Here is a 16,849-nt window from a genome sequence, read left to right on the forward strand (position 1 = left end):
TAACAGTGCATCCCATAAAGACATAACAAGTATGGTATTTTATTTGGGATCTATAGGATGAGTAGGAGTATCTCAGGAGAGGAGTATAGCTGAGCAAGCAGCAGGGTTAATGCATGTATTACAGAGACAAGTCTGGTCCTGAGTTCTTCCCTCCTGTTTTCCTTCAGTTTTGTTCTTCCCTGGATGCCCTCTCTCCTTCTTTCTCTTCTCTTCTTTCTTTCTTTAGATGTCCCTGCCATGTACCTCCTTCTCCTTTTTTCCCCTTCTAACTTGATTGCTTATTTAAGTTTTAAGTTCTTATTTTATTTTATTTTATTTTATTTTTGAGAGAGAGAGAGAGCAAGAGCGAGAGCGAGAGCGCGCACGCGCGAGAGAGAGAGCGCAAGCAGGAGAAGGGCAGAGAGGAGAGACAGAATCCCAAGCCCGATGCATGGCTCAAACTCAGGAACTGTGAGACCATGACCTGAGCTGAGATAAAGAGTCAGACACTCAACTGACTGTGCCACCCAGGCACCCCCAGTTTTTAGTTCTTTTGCATTTAATTCTTTTGATCTTTGCACGTGCTCTAGCAAAAAGAACGGGATTTTATTCCATGCATGAGGATTGGTTTTATTTCATTCCAGGAGGCAAAAAGCTATCAGAACTGAAGTTCTTCCTGCAAATTCCACATTCCTCTGGGTGCTAGGAAACAGCACCAGATAGTATCACAGGGCCAGGAATAAGCAGGAGCCTAGAGCCTACTGCCTGCTCTATAGAGATGCCACTTGGCACTTGACTTTAAGTTATGCTCCCTTTGCAATTCTTCAGAAAGAAGGGTACAGGGATCTATCTACTCTTTTAACTATCTTGGGCCCTGTGCATTTAATTTAACAAATCAGAATTAGGAGTGACCTTGGAAGATGTTACAGCAGCTAACTAGGGACCATGTGGAAAATGAGGTAATGGCTTTGGATTTGGTAGGGCTTGGCCTAAATACCTGGGCTAACAAACAGTGGACCAGGAAACTAGTATTTCCCCTTCTGTTTAAAATGTAACAGGCAGAGGTAAATTAATGGCCAAAACAATGGCTGGGGCCAATTCAGTGACTTAACAAAAGACATTTCAGGGAAGAATTTCCGACTTCTCTTTTGGCTAAGATTGGCAGTTACAAAACAAACTTGATTGAAGTAGTCTTAAAATCTAGCTTGAGATTTCCTGCGTTCTTTCTTGATAAATATTTATTATTTGGATCTTCATGGGAGGACAATTTTGCTAACACAAAAGACAGGAATTTGACAAAGCAGAGCATTGACACTGAAGAGTGTGAAAGCTGAGAGCTGTTTTTTTATCCTTTTTCCTGATGTCAATCATAGACTATCCAAGGCCCGTTCAAAGCGCAGGGAGAGATGTGGATTCTCGGCTGCTGTAACTGACACTGAGTCTCCTCTGACCAACGACCAAGCATAGGCAGGAAGCACAGCCGGCTGGCTCCCTGCCATCAACCCTGGAGTCCCAAGCATGCCCTAGAGAAAGCAGCTTATCTCCAACGTGTGGACATCAGTATGTTTCATCTCTACGCCACTTACGTCATTTCCTTTGGCAAGTGAGCAAGAAGCCTTGATTCTCGAAGCATGCCGATTGTAGATCGCCAGTGGTGATTCTCCAGCACAGACATATTCTAGAAAGAAAGAAAATTAAAGCTATAAATGAGAGAGAAGTCAGATTCTGATCTTTCACACTGAACACAGTTTCACTGAGTATTTTCCCTTCAGCCAGTTGATACCTGCTGACAAAGAGGCAGACGAGAAAAGAAACATGAAATAAAACAACCACAAGGCCTATCATGATGGTGGGATGGTGACAAGGCTGGCCCTTGTGACCCTCCATTGGAGGACTGAATGAGAGTCTATTTCTAGTGTCATTCTCCCTTGCCAATGCCCCCGTTTCGGGTAGCTAGGTCAGGCAGCACTCAATGTAGAAGAAAAAAGTGAAGCAGGTAAAAATAGGTAGCAATGGATCCCATGTGGATATATATAACACATAATCCAAGATTATACTACTCAGCTGAACAAAGGCAGGTCCCACAACCTCTGCTCTGATTGACTACACTGACCATTACTTCTTTCTTTTTAAAAAGTTATTTATTTATTTTGAGAGAGAGAGAGAGAGCAGAGGAGGGACAGGGACAGAGAGAGAGAATCCAAGGCAAGCTCCGTGCTGTCAGCGCAGAGCTGGATGTGGGGCTCGATCTCACAAACTGTGAGATAATGACCTGAGCTGAAACCAAGAGTTGGACACTTAACCAACTGAGCCACCCAGGTGCCCCTGACCATTGTTTCTTAACACTGATAAGAACCTTCTGTGTCTGAACCACCTGGGAAGCTGGTAACATACTCAGGTTTCTAAGGCTGGGTCAATTCAGTTTTGATTTGGTAGGTTTGTGGGAAGTAATTTTTATGTCAACTCAAGTTTGAGAATCACTGCTATCAATAACCAGTATATTGACATGTAGCCTATTAGGTCTGAGTTTGAATCCACAATTACTTCCTTATTCAATTAATTTGATATTTCTTCCCTTATGGGAACCTTTACTATGTTCCATCTCTCCTCTGACTTTATTATTATCTTACATATGCTGCTGTGTACACATTAGCTAGCTGTTTCAATAATGTCTATTTCTTACAATCCATTGTGCTTTATTCTAATAGGTAAATATAGAATAGAACCTCTTTAGTCCCCAGGAAATATTTTTGCTCTATTTTCTTATTTGTTTATTTATTCATGTTCCATTTTCTTCATATGGGGTTATACACTTAAACAAAATAGAGGAAGATCAATTCATTAAAAATGAGGGGGTATTGGGGCTCCTGGTATCTCAGTCAGTTGAGCAACTGACTTTGGTTCAGGTCATGATCTCATGGTTCATGGGTTCGAGCCCTGCGTTGGGCTCTGTGTATAGCTCAGAACCTGGAGCCTGCTTCAGAGTCTGTGTCTCCCTCTCTCTCTGCCCCTCCCCTGCTCACACTCTGTTTCTCTCAAAAATAAAAACATTAAAAAAATAAGTAAAAATGAGGGAGTATGATATGATTTTGCTTACCTGAGGTACTCAGAGTCAAATTCATAAAGACAGAAAGAAGAGTGGTTGCCAGGGGCTGGGGTAATAGGGAGTTTCAGTTTTGCAAGATGAAAAGAATTCTAGAGATGATGGTGGCAATGTACTTAATGCCATTGACTTGTACACTTAGAAATGGTGGGCCTCCTGGGTGGCTCAGTTCGTTAGGCACCCAACTCTTGATTTTAGCTCAGGTCATGATCTCATGGCTTGTGGGATCAAGCCCTGCATTGGGTTCTTCGTGGACAGCATGGAGCCTGCTCGGGATTCTCTTTCCCTCTCTCTCTGCCCCTCCCTACCTCTCACTCTCTCTCTCAAAATAAATAAATAAATAAACATTAAAAAAATGGTTAAGATGGTGAACTTTGTATTATGTTTGTTTTGCCACAATTAAAAAAAGTGAGAGGAAAGAAGCATGGGGCCAGGAGAGAGATGGGGAACTATTCTATTATTATGACCCCCATCCTACCCCCTTATTATACATGAGCCACCCATATAATGCTCAACTTCTTCAGCAAATGAGAACAGACAACCATCATGGGTGATACAGTCTAGGGCCCATTAGGAAAAAGCAAGTTCAAGAAAACGTCAACTATTCTTGGTTCTAAAACCAGAAAATGGTTTCTCTCCAGGACTTTGTAGAATGGGTTTCATGAGCCAGAGTCTTATATCAAACCTCTGCATAGGCTGTTCTATTGCTCTTTGTTTCTCTCCTTGCCAAGAAGTTATTATTCTTCATTCACCACTTGACTATGTTTGAAGCAGTGATGAGATTTTGTCCTTTTATCAACTGGTCTATTATCTCCTTTTGGGCATGAGCCACATACAACAAAAGAGAATGTTTATTATAAATAACATGCCAGACTAATTTGTTTTGATCGTGAAGATTTATGAGAGCAAAGAGTGATAGGTTAGTGTGATGTAATGGATGTTGGATCCTGCTGTGACATTTAGTTCAGTCACTCATAAGCACTTACTTGCAAGACTAATTCTTGTAGATGTGGACATGAGTGTGGGTTTTTCAAGGGGCCAGAAAACTGTAACAAGACCTAATGATAAATGACACCATATCCCTGTTGAGTGGAAAGAAAGTGTCTGGAGGATTGCCTTAAGCATTGTTATTCATGCCTGCCTGATTTTACATCTTCATTAATAATTTTCCTGAAGACAGCGTAAAAGGATACTTGAGAAACTGGCTGGTGAGACCATATTTGGAGATGAGCACTGGGAAAGTGGAAAGGAACTGAGTGAGCCTGGAGGCTGGCACAGAATAAAAGAAAATAGAATACACGATTATAGCCACAACTTTTTGTGGAACAAACAGTCATTATAAATAAAAGTATACTTTGGCCAGAACTGTGTTAGAAGCAGGGATACTTCAGTGGATTCTAGAGAATAAGAAAAGAAGGGCAGGGGTGGGGGGAAGGGTGGTGACTAACATTTATGAAGCACCTACTGTGTATCAGGCATTTTATATGATCTCATTCAATCCCTACATAACTCTCTACTGTTTTTATCATTAACTCACAGATCCTAAAATTTCAGGTTTCTCTGAAGGGCTATACAGCTAGTGAGTAGTTGAGGAGGATCTTAAACCTAGGCCTGCCAGATCTCAAGGCTGAAGCTTTGTACACACCTCTTGCTGTCTCCCAAGAATTTCCTCTATGTGGCCATATCCAAGCATTCAGAAACCTGACATTTATAAACTGATGAATGCCTGCAGTTATGCTTAATTTTCCAAAAGTTACCTCTAGTTGCTGCTTTAAGGTCTACGGTTGATTATTTTAGTTTGATGTTAGTTTCTAGTCCCACATTGGAATCTTCGTGTTTACCTTTCAATTTTGTTTCACTGCAAAAAACCTTTAGTGGAAATGTTATAAGTTGAGTAGATTTAGGCTATGGTGGAGGAGAACTCATCTCTCAGCTGCTTTTAGCCCTCACAAGTGATGAGACCTATTGGTCTCATGTTCTTCCAATATGGTGTCACTAATGTCCATCCCTTCCTTTCATTGAAATGACCCTCGTTCAGTGCTTTATTATCCTTCTTAATTCTAACCTACTTCAATCCATCCTCCCTACAGCTGCCCGAAGGGCATGTATGGACTTTTGGCCATTGTAAGGATTTTGGTTTTTACTCTGAGAGAAATAAGGAGCCACTGCAGGGGGAAGGAAATTATGTAAAATTTAACTAAGATCATTTAGGCTGCTATGTTGAAAACGGACTTTGGCAGGAGTAAGTATAGAAGCGGATGCAGCAGGCTGTTTGGGGGTAAAAGCAGTCATCTGGGCAAGAGATAGTGAAGACTTGCAGAGGTAGAAGCGGTGAGTGTGGTGAATTTGGCTCTGTAAGGGATGACTGCAATGTTTTTGGCCTGAACAACTAGAAGGATGGCATGTCCATCACATGTGGTGGCCAGGCTGTGGGTGGAGAGGGTTTACAGGAGCTCAGTGTTGGCCATGTTGGGTGCGAGATATCTGTTGGACACATGGGCGTCACGGTGGAAATATCTAACAGCCAAAGCAGTGACAAAAACAACAAAAGGAAAATAAAATGATCGCATGAGTGTTGTAGTCATTCATCGACTGGAGAGAGAATGTCCCAGAAAGGGAAAGATAGCACTGATGAATCATTCTGATAGTCTCAGCTTTAAAATTAGGTGTAACAGAGATAACTGGGTGTTCATCCCATCAATCTGTTTTCCTTTTCTCCTTACTCACAGGGCCTCAGTTTTTACATGGTCTCACGGCTGTCTCCAAGATAACATTTTCCAGTCTCCTTTATACTTAGGTGGCATCAGTTGGCTAAATTCTGACTCATTAAATGTAAGCAGAAATGTGCGGGGTTTCTGGGAAGCTTGTTTCAAGGGAACTGACTTCTCTGGCAAAGGCCTCTTTTGTTGTCTCCCATTCTTCCTTCTCACTGTCTGGAATGCAGAAGGAATAGCTAGAGCTCAGCAGCTCTCTCGGTGAGAGAACAAGTGCCCCACCCTCGTGACGGTAACCTATAGAACTAAAAGGATCCTCATCCTTAATTTTGTGAGGCGCCTGTGCTTGCTCTGACCTGCCAACTTCCAGGCTTCTTTTATGGGACAAGTTGCAATATGGGTGCGATGGGGCAATATGCAATACGCAGAATAGGTGAGAGGTGGGCTTCTCTTTTGTAAAGTGAGAAGAGCAGAAACTAGAATGGGCTTGACGTCTGCAAGCATAGCCCAGGCAGGTCAGTTAAGGACCTTAAGATGCGTTCTGTTAGCACTCTTCCCGCCTGTGCGCCCCTGGTCGAGTCTGAAAACTACTGCCATACATGATTGCCATTGAGAGCGGGGAGCATATCTTATTTACGTTCGTGCCCCAGTATGTACCGCAGTGCCACTTAAACAAGTGAATCTTTGTTGAATGGATACAGTAATTATTTCGAAAACCTAAAAGTTCAGCAGCTACAAAAGTTTAAATAACTGTTAAAAGAAATGAGTTCTATTAAGGGTTTTTTTTTTTTTTTTGTCAGTATCTGAAAGAAGCCAGACTTGGGAACTTCTGTTGGGAAATCCTTATCTTTAGGTGAAAGCCAGAGAGAATTTTAGAATTATTACAGCGGTGGGCTCTTCCCCACTACTCATTCACAGATAGCCGGGGTCAGAAAGAACTCCAGAAATAATATATATCAGGTAGCATTTGTCAATTCCAAGATAAACAAATAAGAAAATCATGATAAAGAATTTTTCAATCAATCCTTTTCATTCTTCTTGTAGTAAGAATTTAATAATACAAAGTGGAGTGTGGAGGTGCGTGCCTTGATTTGGTGGTCTCTCTGTCTGAGTGTTATTGCCTCTGCTTGTGGGATTTCCACACTGGGTCCCTGTGTGTGCTCGCTGTTGCCGATATTCTTGATCTCTCAGTGTTACTCAGGTTCTGTCTTTGTTTCTGCATGGATCCAGTTCGTAGAGCCTTCCATCCATCCTTCTCCTTACGCTTCCAGCTAACCTCCTACCACCCAACAAATATTCACTGAACACCAGGACTATGCCAGATGCTGAGGATACAGCAGTGAATGAGGTTAGGTTTCCAGAAGCTTTCTGACAATGTAGGGGGGTGGGGTAGGGTGGGGTGGGGATGTAGACATCCAACCAGGCAATGGCAATTTAGAGACATGAACACTGTGATAAGGTAAGTAATGAAGAACTGGGAAATCTTACAGGAAGGGCATGGAAAAATGGGCTTTTATTTATTTACTTTTTTGAGAGAGAGTGAGAGAGCATGAGTAAGAGAGGGGCAGAGGGAGAGAGAGAGAGACAGAGAGAGAGAGAGATACTCTTAAGCAAGCACAGAGCCCCCAGTGCAGGGCTCAATCTCAGGGCCATTAAGTCAAGAGTAGGATGCTTAACTGACTGAGCCACTTAGGCACCTCAAAAATGGACTTTTAAAGAAAAAGAAGGCTTTCAGGAAAAAGATTTGTCCAAATTGAGCTCAAAAGGATGAGTGAGTTAGAGAGGAATCAGAAAGTACAGTCAATAGAGCGAATAGATTTCATTAAAATCAGCACAAGGAAGAATGTGTGTGAAAACCTCTAAGCAAGAGGGATACTTTGTATCTTTCTTTCCTGTTTTCCTTTTTTATCATTAGAAATGATCACTTTTTAGTATATTACAAATTTTATGCAGTTCTTCTGTTTTTCCTAGTAGAAAGCAGGAATTCTGATTTGTTTTATTCGTCTTCTATTCCTCCCAACACCTGGTCTGTATTAAGCACTCAATGAATATTTGTTGAATGAATAAAAGAGTGAGTGATATGTTTGGGAATCTAAAACTAGTTGGGCTAGATGATGCATAGATGTCTAGTTGAGTAATAGCAGGAAAAGAAGCTGGGAAGCGTAGCAGGGCCAGAGGTTTGTAATTGGTGGTAAGACACTTGGACTCAATCCTGAGGGCAATGGGGTTTCAAGCAGTCACCCGTGGGGTCAGACTTGCCTTTCAGGAGACTTATTCTGGCTGCACAGCAGAGGAAGGGCTGGAGCCAGGTAAGGCTGTGTGTGGACAAGAAGATAATGTTGGTGCCATGCACTTAGGGGAAAGGCTACAGCGAGCAGGTGGAAACATCCTGGTGCTTCACAGGAAGTGGCCAGAGGTATCTGTGTCCTCGCTAACAGGAGGGTGGCTCAGCAACCACAGACTCACCTGGCCGTCACCATGGTTCGAAGACCAGGAGCCTTAAAAGGTAGATTGAAAAAAGAAGAAAATCATCTGAAATGCAGGTGAGGATTTGAACACAGGATGGAATGACACAACTTGAACATGAGTTGGCATCCCGGCCCTGTCTGAGACCCCGCATTAGGTGCCACAGCAGCTCGGCAGTTTTGCACTGTCCCCATGACAGGGCTGTCTCCTGTCTCAAATTCTCCATATTTGTAATTTCAAAGATGAGCCTCAGTTTAAAGTTGAAAGAGTACGTATCTACCTTTGTGGCAACAAAACTTATTAGAATTTTAATTCGGAAAAAGAAAAACCTGTATGGCAAAACCTATATTTCTCTTTTTGCAGCATTGTCGAGTACTATCCACCCTAAGAACAAAACAATCCTTTTGTTCCTGAATAGCTTCACATCTGGCATTTAATAAACCACCACCACGGGTTTTCAAATTAAGTCAAGAGTCTATTTGTCAAAGAGAATCTGGCAGAACAGATTTGCTATCATACAAGGCAGCTTTAAACCGTCCCCCCCTCACCCACCCCCATTCATCACTCTCTTTGATTAAAAAATGTTGATAAGCTGAGTCTGGTGTACCATAGGAACCAGAGTTAATGATGCCTTTTAAAACAGAGGATACAAGAAGGAAAACAACAATAGGAATGTTGTCTATGTCTTCATTTTTAGTTGCTCATGCAACAGGGAAGCAAGACTCCAGGAGATCATGGAGTTGCTGAGTTCATCCCTAACAAGTCAGGTGGTTGCCTTGGTAATACTGCAAGCACACAGCCCAGAAGGCTGCAGAGAAACTGAAGCTCCTTGAATTTAAACAAGACGTTGGCCCTTGGAAAAGCTATAACCCTGCCATATTTACTGTCTTTTGGAAGAGATCCTTTTCTTGTTCAATGTGAATCCACCCAAGACAGTGTTCTGAGACCAAGGAAACTGGATGTCAATTACTGTCTTGCGGGGCAGGCCCCTGTTCAGGTGAGGGCATGGACAGGCAACATGCTAGTTGCTTCACGGTGAATAGCAGAAACTCTATGAAACAGAAAATCCAATTTAGCCTCCTTCTTACAATTTTCACACTACTTGCCAAAACCACCTTTCAAACTGCAGAAATTGTGAGGTGTTGTATAATCTTGGCAGTTGCTTATTTGAGTAAGGGTCATAGGGCCATGTGGCAGGCTCTGTCAACTTCATATTTATGGTTCAGAGTCATTAAGAATAAAAAGTGTTTAAAAATGCTGACCTGCTCTAAGTGCTTGTGATAAGTAACAAAGAAAAATGATTATAAACTTCTGTAAGACAGTATAGAATGTTATATTATGAAACATTGTATTAGGCTATAAGGAACAATTGTTCCTTAATGTTATTCATTAGGTTGCTTTGTCACTAGTTAATATGTAGAAATTAAATTTGAAGTTGAGCTGAAAGTGATTCCTTCTGCAACTGTAATGACCAATATCTTATCTGATTTAATGCTTACTGTGCTCAACTGCTGAGCCCATGTGCTGGGGATTCGCAGGGTGGAGGGACAGAAGATAAATGTTCAGTTCAACCTCTCACATGTTCCTTTCTCAATCCACCTTGGACATCTGGATGGCTTCCAGTCTGATGAGAGAGGTGCCAGGTGGAAGTGCCTTTATCACTTTCATGTTGACCTTGGGTTGGCAGTTCAGCAATGAGTCCAGTCCAGATAGCAGACAATGGGAGAGAGCCCTCTGACCTGGCCTTCACTCCAACTGCCCCGGCTCTCTCTTTATCTCGGGGCAGAAGCACAGGCTGGGAGTTATGCAATGATCTTATTTATTAGAACTAAAAGAGCACAGCCAACAAAAGGAAGGAAAGGAAGCTCTCTTCTATTTTATCTCATTTATAGTAAGGGTAGATTGTAGCAAAGTCACGCACAGGGTGTTCTCAACCCACATAATTCCTGGCACTTCTCTACTGGATTCTCATTAACCAAATGTGTGTGTGTGTGTATAATTATTTTTTTGTGTGTATATATACTGTGTAATATATATAGTGTATATACATATTTATAATAAATTGTGTAATATATGGTATATAGACATATATTTTTTACTCATTACCATGGTTCTCAATATTTTCAGAATCTATTCTCATTTTAAAACATGAGTGTAAGTTATGGGTCCTTACCCTAGAAAGGCTTGCATGGTATATCTGCTGGAAATCTGCACATAGTTTCTTGAAACTCAGGTTCTTGGTAGGCTGAAAGTCTACATTTGCAATGACTTTAAATATCACGTGTTGTTAATGGTCTTGCTCAGTTTATATATTATGTGACACAATCTTTTTTCTTGAAATTGAAAACTTGAAGTTATGCCAAGTTGCTCTGCAACTGGGTGCAGAGCCGAGATTTTCTGACCCAGGTCATGTTCTGTACAGCTAATCTAGTTTCTTTAAAAGAGAGAATATACACTTAATGAAAATATGCCCAAGACACTGCTTTGAGAGCAGGGATGGTTTATGGCAGGACTATGCTCAGCTCATGGCCACAGACACAGTCTGTTTTCAGTTATGTTGGGGTTGTGGGTTTTAATCCGCTAAGTACCCCAGCTTGTGCTGCCTCTAGGGTCCCCCTCTCAGCTCTGCTACTCAAAATGTTACATGCCAAAGCTCAGTTTACCATTCTTCTTCCATCCAAACTCTCTGCAGAACCCCTTCCTGTCTTCCAATCCCACTACACACCACCGGAAGAGTGCTTCCCAAAGTCCCTCCCACTTGAGTCCACTTGGCTCTAACCCCTCCCTCTCTGTTGCTGAGGAAACCCGGTGGAGAGCCCTTAGTGTTTGACCCACAGAAAGTAGGTGATCAATGTGAATTTTAGAGATGGTATGTATAATGCTTAGTCACTTTGGCTCTGAAGACTTAAGACCTATTCCAGCTTTGCCATTAATTAGCTATTTTCAGGAAAAACACTTGAATTTCCTAAGTATCACTTCTCCTCTTTCTGAATAATAGGCAAGATAATAGTACCCACTTAACAGGACTATTGTGAAGAGTAAATAACATAATACATAAAAAGCATTTAGCACAGTTTTTGAACCATAGTAAGCATTGAATAAAGGTTAGTTATATAATTTGTTGAACTGTGTTAGACATAGAATTTTCATTCTCTTTTTGAAATTCCCTCTAATAGTTAATAAAGAATGGTATATAGCCAAATATAAAAGGCATCAGAAATTTGGGGGGCAGAACTGAAATCTCATAATATTTTCAGGTCCTCTTAGCAATTTTTACTTTTAACATGTTATGTCCCAATTTGGCTGATAAAAATTTCAGCTTTTATCCTAGTTGGCACTAAGATAGTAGAAATTATGCTTATGATGCTGTGCAATCTTGGTTTGCCTTTAACACTATTTTTAAGACTCAAAGACAAGAATCTTCATCCAGCTTCCAAGAGAGCCTAACACCAGTTGAGCAGGAAGACTGATGAAGATACCATCTTGTACATAGTTTTCAAGTCCTATATATCCCACTTCTTTCTAGTTATTATCAAAAGGATCCTGTCTTTCCTATCAAGGATCAGGCCAGACAGTTCAGATGGAGAAATTTACTGCTAGAAAATATAATGGCTCACTTTATTATAGTAATATTTTGTATACAAAGAACAGAACTGGTATTTGTTCTTTAAAGATTTAAAAAATTATATTTATATGTATACCTTTAGATAGCTCTCCAAAACTTTCAAACTAAGATTAAGTCTTAGATTTTGCACATTTTGAGCATCTGAGTTTGAACAAATGTTTGAGGGCAGAGATTATATTTTATCCATCTTTGTACTCCTAGATCTTAGTATACCATATGACATATGTAATAAATAGTTGCTGATTAAAAATATACAAGACTATATGTTGCAATAAAAAGGCTGCAGAATTTGGTTGTACTGGAATGTTTACTTTTAACAAAGAGATTAAAATGAAAGTTATTAAAAGTTATCTGCACTTCAAATCCAATTTTTAGAACAGTTTTAATATCTGAACAAGATAGAGTGTTTTTATTTTGAGAATAATGTTTTGTTAATTAGCAATGAGTCCTTCATTCTTATGAAATTCTACAACTACCTTCTTGTTTTTAACATCTGGCATATTTCTTTTTAACTTCCTGCCTAAAGGTGAATTCATTACATTTTATATATACTATATATGTGACATATATATGTATATATATTTATATATATATACATGTCAAAGTACAGTTTTATGACCCTCATTTTATGTACAAATCAGTGAGTAGCAGCTGATACGCTCATTGACTGATTGATTGTGTGTGACAGAGAGAGAGAGAGAGAGAGCACATAGTGGTGAGAGCAGGGAGGTAGAGACAGAATCCCAAGCAGGCTCCATGCTGTTAGCACAGAACCTGACCTGGGGCTCAATCTCACAAATCTTGAGATCATGACCTGGGCCAAAATCAAAGGTCAGAAGTTTAACCGACTGAGTCATCTAAATACCCCACAGCAGATACTCTATTAAACTTCATTGGCATTATTTATTTAATGATGAGAAACTAGAATTCTGTAAACATTTACTTTATATGGGAATGGATCAAGTATCCAATTTTGTTGACTGATTTCCTTTGTCTAATAAAAGACATTTGAAAAACCCAGAATTGTCAGTAATAGAAAATCCATCTGGGGGCTTTCAGTCCAATTATTGATGTCTATGTTTTTCTAAGCAATAAATTTAGCTTCTGAGATGCTTTACAAAGTTCAGCTTTATTTTTTATTTTTCTTTGTTTAATTTATAGCTCATCAATAAAGTCTTTCTTACTTCTGTCATCCAGTCCCCTTTCTGTGGCCACATCTATGCTGGAGCCGGGTGTTGGCTGGCCAATCAAGAGAGCCCAGTGCTGGCATATATTCCATGTGGATGCATAAACTTCAGAATGCCAGTTCCTACCTACATTAAAAGCTAACCAACTGGATGGAGAAAGGCTGTTTTTTTTTTTTTTTTTCCCATGTTCCAGTTGTGCTATATTGGAAATAAATGCATTCTCAAGCTGTAACATCTTGTATAATGCAGGTGTTTTATGGGAATCTGTCAGGAATTTTTCAGCACTGTGTTTTGTCAATAGATTTACTAAAACTGAGATCAATGACTACCCTGTATGCAATGATTTTGTGACTGACAACGAAAGGTCTTCAAAGACCCATACTAAAATTTCTGGGAGTTATTCATATATGATATAAAGTTTACTATCTTAAGTAACATCAGAGATAATAGTTCTCCACGCCAACCTACTCATACTGCTGACCTATTTTAGAACAACAAAATATGCCTATTGTCTTTGATAACATACTCTGACCTAGAGGTCAGTCAAATTCAGAAATGCCTTAAAGACGTAAATTTGAATTAGGATTGGAGCCGGAAAGTATATTCTATAGAGATTCTACAAGGACTGGCTTCAGCTGGCCATTATCTATGAGATAGTATCCAGGGGGGCAGATATTCTCAGATCTGAGAGGGTAGGCTCAGACATCCTGTTTTATAAAAATGGACAATTTTAAACCTGTTTTGGAGAAAACTGAATTCCTTAGATATCCTTGTAAACCAATTTAATCTACCTTGGGATATCACTAGACCTATTTCAAATCCATGCTCTGTGGTTGTGGTCATTGAGGCTGACCCAGAAAGAAGCTTAACTCCAAAGGTGAAACTCAGGCTCCAGCACTGGGCCTAAGGCAGTTAGCTGAACTGTGCCTCAGTGTTGGGCTCCCTTACCTGGTATAGATTGGCGAGATGGTGGTTAGTTTTGATCAAAAATGGCTGGTTCACTCCTGGGTGGTCAACATCGTGTGCTGCTGCAGCCAGCAGTCCAAGCATGATGTCCAGGGGTGTGAGGAAGCTGGCGAGCTGTTAAAAAAGTCAAATTGGGAGACTGATCGATGTTTTTGCACATAGGTTAGTGCTATTTAGTTTTGGCTAAATCAAGTTGAATGAATTATGACAGTAGTTCCCAGGCTTTCATCCTGACCTTTACCCTCTTGTAGCAGTCAGTGAGGTGACAGTCACATGGAACTGCAAGGGAGGAGGGGAAGGATAGCATGGAAAGGAATTAAGCAAGTCAAATCTTTCTGGATCATTCATTCAACTACCCTCCTCTTCCCACAGCAATTTTTTTTTTTTTCTGTGCAGGGCTTGTGAGATCATGACTGGAGCTGAAATCAAGAGTTGGATGCTTAGCTGACTGAGCCACCCAGGCGTCCCATCTGTTTCTTTTTGTGAGTGTAGTGGCATTGCCTGTTGGCAAGACTGCTCAATGGTGAGCAGGGAGAAAGCAGAGCCTGAAGTCAGCCTTGCTCCTAGACAAAGCAGTGAGTGAAAGAAAAGGAGTGGACACATTAAAAAAAATCATTTATATTTCAACCATCCACTGCGTCAGTATCACTTTGAATATGAAATCAAGAGTGGGCTGCATTACAAAATTTGCATATGTCTTCAATGTGTAATAAATAGTGGGGGAATGTGTAAGAATCGGTCATTTTTTTTGTTGTTCACTAAGAAAACAAGCATGAGAATGGGAATCCAGTGCTAAATTTAAATATACTATGGTGTGATATATTACAATTTTCAGACAACTTACAGATTAAAAACACAACATTTAATAGGATATTTTATAAGGATGAGGCATCTGCCCAGTTTTCTTTTGGGAATGCCCATCTGGCATCTATATATTTAGTGATTGATATTAAAAATGGTTGAACTAAACAGAGACTGGGACCAGGATATCATTTTTGAAAAAGCTTAAGAAAACTCATCCTGTATGTTATATCAACTAAGTTTTATATGGTTAAGAAATGCTTACATTTCAAGTAATGAGTATTATTGTTATGTTTTTAGTACTGGATTGGTTTATTGCATCAGAACACATTTTGGGATCTTTGAAGTTCACAAATTTTCTTGGGCCTGAATCAGGATGCCCCATTGGCTTAGGAGGAAGTGGAGCTTAACTCTTGAGGAGTTTTTACTCTATTCATTGATCAAAAACCATGAGGTGGGAGACTCTTCCCAGAAAAATTCACTGCTGGCACCTTTGGTGGCAAAGGGCTGAGGCAAAACAATTAATTTCTTGAGGTTTTTGAAGATGTCTAAGATGGAGATTGTCACAGAGAGGGTTGTTTTTGTCCTAATGCAGGTTCAAAAAGTATAGAAATTATGGTGAAGAAAACCCCTCAGGAAATGTACATCCTCTTTCATGTGTATTATATAATTTTCAGAACTGACACGGGAACTTTAATAGAAATAATTTGTATTCATACTGTGAAGGATCCGTACACAGTTATTCTGTTATGTCGGGCGATTTGGGACTTAGTAGGCAGTTTACTTGGCATTTCCGGTGCTGAGGTGGTGGCTGAGTCTTGCTTTACCTTGGGCTCCTTCAGGTAGCAGTTCATGGCCTGGGTGACATCAGCTGCGTGAACAGCATTGTGATACGGGTTTTGGCTGTGGTAATCTTCTTGAACCATGACTAGGGGGCAAACAGATAGCTCAATCAGCTAAAACCAAAACAGGAAGGGCAGACTAGCTCAGACCCATTGAGGGTCCTTTTGCTTAAAAATATCAGTGTCTCCAAAATGTGCAGCCTAGGGATCCTTTAAAAATAAACGTGGTTTGCAAGCTTGGCAGCTCTGCTGGGCTGTTTTTAGTGAGGAGGAGGGGGAGGGCAGATGGGAGAAAGGCTAAAAGGATTTGCGAGGCCCTTGGGATTCCTCACCACCTTCATAAATCACCCCTCTCTGGCATTCATCAAGGCTTTCATTCATAGGAAAAATAAATATGTAGGAAAAGGACAACTTTATTTCACACTATCGTTTAATTATTTAAGTTTGCTGCCATTTATGAATAATATGTCATAAAAGATATTTCCTTTTGAAGAGCCCTAGGAGCATCAGACCCCTAATGTCCAAAGATTGGTTTATCACTTGAATAGCAAATACTGACAAAAGCAAATCTGAGGCTACTTCAGACAGAAATTCAACATACTGTGCTGACCCAATGGAGAACTCCTTAGTTTTATTTCTATCTTATTCAGATTAAGTGAGCATCTCTTACGCCTTTCAAATGTAAGGACCAGAGTGTTCTTGGAACTAAGTAGATACATAAGAAAGGCCATTCTGTTTTGCTAATTCCAGAAACCATTAGTTAGTAGTCAGAGCATACTCAGGATGCGATATATTCAGTGTGTATACAATGTCCGGATTTGCAAGTGTGGCCATATTTTCTCAGCCCATGCTATGAATTTAGCCCTGAATTCTGGTGTTATTTCTATCATCAAATCTTTGCATTCTTTATGTACTCTGTGTGCATACACATGTCCAAAGTATCTTGTGTTCTTCTTTAGACAAATATGTGGCCAGTTCATGGCCATTACTTTGCTCAAGAAATCTAAATTCAATTAGCCTGAGGTCATTTGTGTTTCTGGAACTGAGCCATGTTGTAGCTGTTTTCAAATATTTCTTGTGTGCCACGTGTCATTATATTACAGGTTTTTAAAAACAATTATATTTAAACTCTGGCTCTATCACTTATTATTTATATTAAGCAAATT

The 16,849-nt window shown here is 40.2% G+C and overlaps 1 protein-coding gene across 3 annotated transcripts in view; it reads right to left on the bottom strand.

Moving 5' to 3' along the window:
- PDE7B (phosphodiesterase 7B) overlaps positions 1-16,849 on the bottom strand; it is a 326,628-nt gene that overhangs the window by 15,356 nt on the left and 294,423 nt on the right. For all 3 annotated transcript variants that reach the window (XM_077776126.1, XM_077776125.1, XM_077776127.1), the window contains 3 exons: positions 15,669-15,769; positions 14,023-14,154; positions 1,566-1,657 (listed from right to left, as the gene is read on the bottom strand). In XM_077776126.1, the coding sequence (XP_077632252.1) occupies positions 1,566-1,657; positions 14,023-14,154; positions 15,669-15,769 (325 nt within the window). The remainder of the gene's footprint in view (positions 1-1,565; positions 1,658-14,022; positions 14,155-15,668; positions 15,770-16,849) is intronic.

The sequence above is a fragment of the Crocuta crocuta genome, unplaced genomic scaffold, assembly GCF_008692635.1.
Source record: "Crocuta crocuta isolate KB4526 unplaced genomic scaffold, BGI_CrCroc_1.0 scaffold25, whole genome shotgun sequence".
NCBI classification, from domain to species: Eukaryota; Metazoa; Chordata; class Mammalia; order Carnivora; family Hyaenidae; genus Crocuta; species Crocuta crocuta.